This window comes from Gavialis gangeticus, unplaced genomic scaffold (genome assembly GCF_001723915.1).
Source record: "Gavialis gangeticus isolate Ggan-Ray unplaced genomic scaffold, GavGan_comp1, whole genome shotgun sequence".
NCBI classification, from domain to species: domain Eukaryota; kingdom Metazoa; phylum Chordata; order Crocodylia; family Gavialidae; genus Gavialis; species Gavialis gangeticus.
The window spans coordinates 6,733,348-6,736,721 of NW_017729009.1; the positions used below are offsets into that span (position 1 = coordinate 6,733,348).

Genomic DNA, 3,374 nt, shown 5'->3' on the forward strand with positions numbered 1-3,374 from the left:
TCCCCCAACCCCGCCATGGCTGCCCTGCCCAGCCCAGCTCCTGGTGCTTTAAAAAAAAAAAAAAGCCCCCACTCACCAGGTGCTGCTGGGTGATTTGGCAGCAGCTGAATCCCTGAATCAGAGTTGGCCAAATCGATTCAGGACAGCGATTCGAATCACCGAATCAAATCACTATCCCCTAAATTGGCCGAATCCAAATCCGAAGTGAATACTAGCTGCTTCACACAGGCCTACTTGTTAGGAGAATCCAAATATGACAGTCAACTACTGCATAAGATAAAGTTAAGATGTAAGCAAGTGGAAAAGTAAAACTGGGCGCATCTACATGAAACTCTACAGCAACGTACTGTCAGTGGGCACAAACTGTGACACGGATGCTGTGTCACTGTAGCAATGAGCTATGGTGATGTAGAGCCTAAAAATAACAGTGCACTGCCAGAACTTCCCAGTACCAGTAGGTATCGTGCAGTCAGGGGCACATGTAGATACACCCACTGACTAGCATATTTTTGGATTAGAGTTTTAAAAATGATGATGATTCTGGTTGCCTCAAACAAATACATTTGGGTGCAAAATTTTAGACACCTTGATATGGCCTGATTTTCAGAACGTGGTTTACTCACTGGCCCCTTTTGAAAAATGTTAGTCTTCAAATGATAAATGTGAGAGTTAATGAATAAACTAGGGTGTTTTTTTTTTAAATTTAATTATTTAAACAGAATTTCCTGTTTGAAAAATATAACTCTTATCCTGGCATTGACTCTTTAACATTACACTTTCAATCAAATTTGGATTACACAGTTTTCAATTTTACAACTAACAGATCCATACAACCACTAATGGGTTTTGCCAACTTATATGCGAGTGGAGACACATAAGTTGGGGGAAAAATGATATTTGTTGTATAAAAGTAGAAAGGGCCATTAAAACAATCTCTTTGAAGACAGGTCCCTTACTGGAAAATGCAGTCACCAAAAGAAAAAAAAATAATAAAAAAGAGGAAGGAAATGTGTTCCGTCATATTTTTCAACTTCTGATTGATTCCTGATATCTAAATGTTGCCATCAGTACATGTTGCTGCTTTGCAGACTACTGTCAATAAAATACAGTAGCAATTTATATGCAAAGACAAGAAGGTCAACTGGAACATTCATTTTCTAAAAGAATTTTGTGGAATAAAAGGGGATACATAAGAATGATGAATATCTGCACAAAATGAAAATGCACATGTTTTTAAAGTGCTGGAAATAGCAAATGGAGTTGAAGGTTTTGGGGAGTGTCATTTCTCTCACTGGCTCCTTTGATACAATGGGGAACTGTAATCATTAAAAATAATTTACTTAATGCTGTCTTGTGTAAGAGATTTCCATCAAAACACTTCTGGTAATTTGGCAGCTAAAAGCACTCCCATCCTTAACTGACCAGAAACGAAATAGGAGGGAGACATCATTTTGTTCCCGAGTTGTCCTTCCCTCTGTGCAATTGGTAATAGAAAATGATACCTTAGAAATACGTTACGATTAGCTTCCAACACAAGGCGTGTTAAACTCAAAACCAAAGAAACATTTTCTAAGTATGCGCCATCACCAAATCAAAATACCACCACGAGTCTATATATGTTCCTTGTAAGTGTAAGTCTAGCCTGACAATGAGTATGATGGTGAAAATTAACATGATTAATTAAGCACTTTGTAAATCCAAAGGTAGGTGATGTCATTTTGCTGATATTTACTTCTTTCCCTCCTTTTTCACTCTTGTACCATTTCTTTCAGGTTCCAGTTTTCTAACCAAAGCTGTTTACTGATAAATTATTTACAGACATAAATCACAGACTCTGCAACCTACTTTAGAAAATCATACAAGCTGTGTCCCTTGGCAAATGCACATGTTTTGCTCAAGTAAACATACTCTTCACTTGCAGTCATTTATCTATGAGAGCTATAAAATGTTTTAGATGAGAAAAGCAGCAGCGGAGTTGCATCAGGGTATGGGTGTCACAACACTTTGTGAGCTCAGTCAAGGTGAAGTGCAACCACAAGTACTCCAGGAATACCGTTCATGTATGTCCTTCTAAAGTCTGAACGAATATACCATATTTCATGGTATCACAGATTCCCCTAAATTAGCCTACTATGATGAGGAAATGATTTCTCTCCAATAAATAAATAAATAAATAATTTACATAAAACACAAGACAAAAAAAAAACACCCTATAGGTAGAGGGCATCAGTTTTTAAATCTCATTTACATTCCACTGAAATAAGTTTTACACTGGTGTAACGGCCCTTAGTCTGGCTCAACATTTGTTAATTGAATTACCTGGCAGTGGAATACAAGTCACGATGCAATTAAATCCATTTCTCATCTTGTAAGACATATTGAAGCTTTTACAGTCTCAGGATGGCTAGCTTATGCTCCCATTGCTGCTAAGAACATTTTAAATAACATGTCACAAAAGAAATGAAGAGATGGTATTTAGTATGAAGGACCTGCCTCATGTACTGAAGCTGGTTTTATGACCAATGGCTTTCAAATATGAAAAGAAAGTTTTAAACAGACTGAATCCAGAAAGTGTATATAGCCTTCTTACAATCATGTCCAAGGGGGTAAAAATCAAAGTAAAGCAATAGGACCTACCCTGGAGTAGTCAAATCCATGTTTCTCCTTTACTCCATTTCTGCAGAGCGTGTAGTTGTAAAAACGAGAATTTTTAAGTAATCCAACCCATTCTTTCCAGCCAGGAGGCACATAGGAGCCATTATATTCATTAAGGTACTTTCCAAAGAAAGCTGGAGATAGAGAAAGGAAAGTACAGTAAGCAGGTATAATACAAACTCTTCAGAGATGCTGTATTTTACCACACTCTTCTTCAGTTTTTGCCTCCTACGTACAGAACGCTCATTTTCTTCTTCCAAGTACATTTAACACACAACAAACTATGAGATGTTTTAGGAAATCTGATTGCTACTTTCACTGCATTTCAGAGGTCCCTAATATTGTGGATCTTCTTTTTTACAAACCACCTGTGTAGGAAATAACTGAAACCAGACTAAGCTGAGAAGTGAAATAACAGCTGAAGTTCCTGGAATGGCTCAGGATATTCATACTCATATTCATGACTCATCATCAAGGAGCACATTTGTGATGGGCCAGCATCAGAAACGATGCTCAGGGGCAATCAGCATGGATTTATTAGGGGGAGATCATGTCAGACCAACCTGATTGCCTTTTACGATCAGGTCACAAAGGCCATGGATGCAGGTGTCGCGGTGGATGTAGTCTTTCTGGACTTCAGCAAGGCCTTTGACACCGTCTCTCACCCCATCCTAGTTAAAAAACTAGGCGACTGTGGCATAGATGCCTACACAGTCAGA

At 38.2% G+C, this 3,374-nt stretch overlaps 1 protein-coding gene across 3 annotated transcripts in view; it reads right to left on the reverse strand.

Moving 5' to 3' along the window:
* The window catches only part of SULF2 (sulfatase 2), a 128,697-nt gene that overhangs the window by 74,811 nt on the left and 50,512 nt on the right, over positions 1 to 3,374 (reverse strand). For all 3 annotated transcript variants that reach the window (XM_019509883.1, XM_019509885.1, XM_019509884.1), the window contains one exon: positions 2,638 to 2,789. In XM_019509883.1, the coding sequence (XP_019365428.1) occupies positions 2,638 to 2,789 (152 nt within the window). The remainder of the gene's footprint in view (positions 1 to 2,637; positions 2,790 to 3,374) is intronic.